The sequence below is a fragment of the Naegleria gruberi genome, assembly GCF_000004985.1.
Source record: "Naegleria gruberi genomic scaffold NAEGRscaffold_1180, whole genome shotgun sequence".
NCBI classification, from domain to species: Eukaryota; Heterolobosea; class Eutetramitea; order Acrasida; family Naegleriidae; genus Naegleria; species Naegleria gruberi.
This window is the reverse complement of record NW_003162711.1, coordinates 1-1,276: the sequence shown is the minus strand read 5'-3', so window position 1 is coordinate 1,276 and position 1,276 is coordinate 1. Positions and strand designations below refer to the sequence as shown.

General features: G+C 36.0%; 1 protein-coding gene across 1 annotated transcript; it reads left to right on the top strand.

Moving 5' to 3' along the window:
* Positions 1 to 66: 66 nt before the first annotated feature.
* On the top strand, positions 67 to 1,164 carry NAEGRDRAFT_77079 (uncharacterized protein; the record flags this gene model as incomplete). Its single annotated transcript, XM_002667965.1, has 1 exon — positions 67 to 1,164. A coding segment is annotated over one exon (1,098 nt), but the record flags the coding sequence as incomplete, so codon positions are not given.
* Between the last annotated feature and the right edge of the window lie 112 nt (positions 1,165 to 1,276).

Below are 1,276 nucleotides of genomic sequence, written 5' to 3'. Positions count from 1 at the left end.
TACCGACCAAAGCTTTTGAAGATTTCTAAAAACGTTTTACCACTTTACACTGGTACTTCATTTGGCATGACTTTCGATTCGTTCATTCTAAAGGGATCTGTACTCTCTACCAAACTCAATTCAAAGGTGTCCTACTCAATTAGTAATCCATCTGAAAGCACATTATGCAAGAACTACCAAGTTTGTATGACCTCCTCAGATTTGAAAGATGCCACCACAATTTCCAAAAAGAAGCCAATCACTTTTTACTTGGGATTGGATGGCTTGGATACTACTATCTCTGTGGATATGACACTTTACGACAATTCTGTAAAGAAGATTGAAAAGCTTTCCGAGACAAAACTTGGTATTTATGGTGTATTCTTTGATAATTATCAAGTCAAGGTTAAATATGAATATTTTGTGAATGATATACTTGTTACAAAGATTGTTGATGCTACATATGTTTCTGAAGATTACGTTACAGCTGACATGGTTTTGAATGACTTGACCAATATTGGATTTATTTCAGTCCAAGTCTCATCAGATAATGGAGAAGTTTATTCCCCAAAAACTCTTAATGCATATGTTATGTTTACTCCTGCTGAGTTTGGCACTAACACTCAAAATAGCACAACCACTACAACTGCATCAACTACAGTTATTCAAGAAGAAGAAAAGAGTATGAGTGGTGTACTGACATTCTTGTCCAGTGCTTTAAGTGAGACTGCTTCTCCAACAGAAGAAACTGTCGATCCAAAGACCGGTAGTGTTGTTACTCCTGACGTCAAGCCAGTATTCATTCCAATGATTTCTAAGAAGACTGGTGAGATTACAATTAAGGTTAGTGTCGGCTTTGTTAACAATGGTACCAAAGACAAGTGTACCACCAACCCTAACCAAGTTGTGAAGAGTGTAATTCCAACCTCTAGAAAGTTTACATTGTTGGAAAAGAGAGTGTCTATAGAATTTGCTGTAGCCAAGCCAGACACTGAAGAAGCAACACTTATGGAAATGTTAATTAATGATCAAACAAATGCTGGTTACTTCTCTAGTAGTATCAGTATTAGAAATGGTGAAAAGTTCTTTAATTCTGAAGTTAACTTGGGTACATCATTTGAAACCAAAAATATATCTACTCGTTGTGACTTTAAAGAAGGTGAAAATATGAAGTTAGATATGAAGGTTACACACAGTTTCTCTCAATTAGATTATTCTGAATGGTCCTCTCAAGATTATAAGGATTGGAAGCCACTCTCTCTTACACAATCAAGGACAGCAATGGAGATGCCATTTG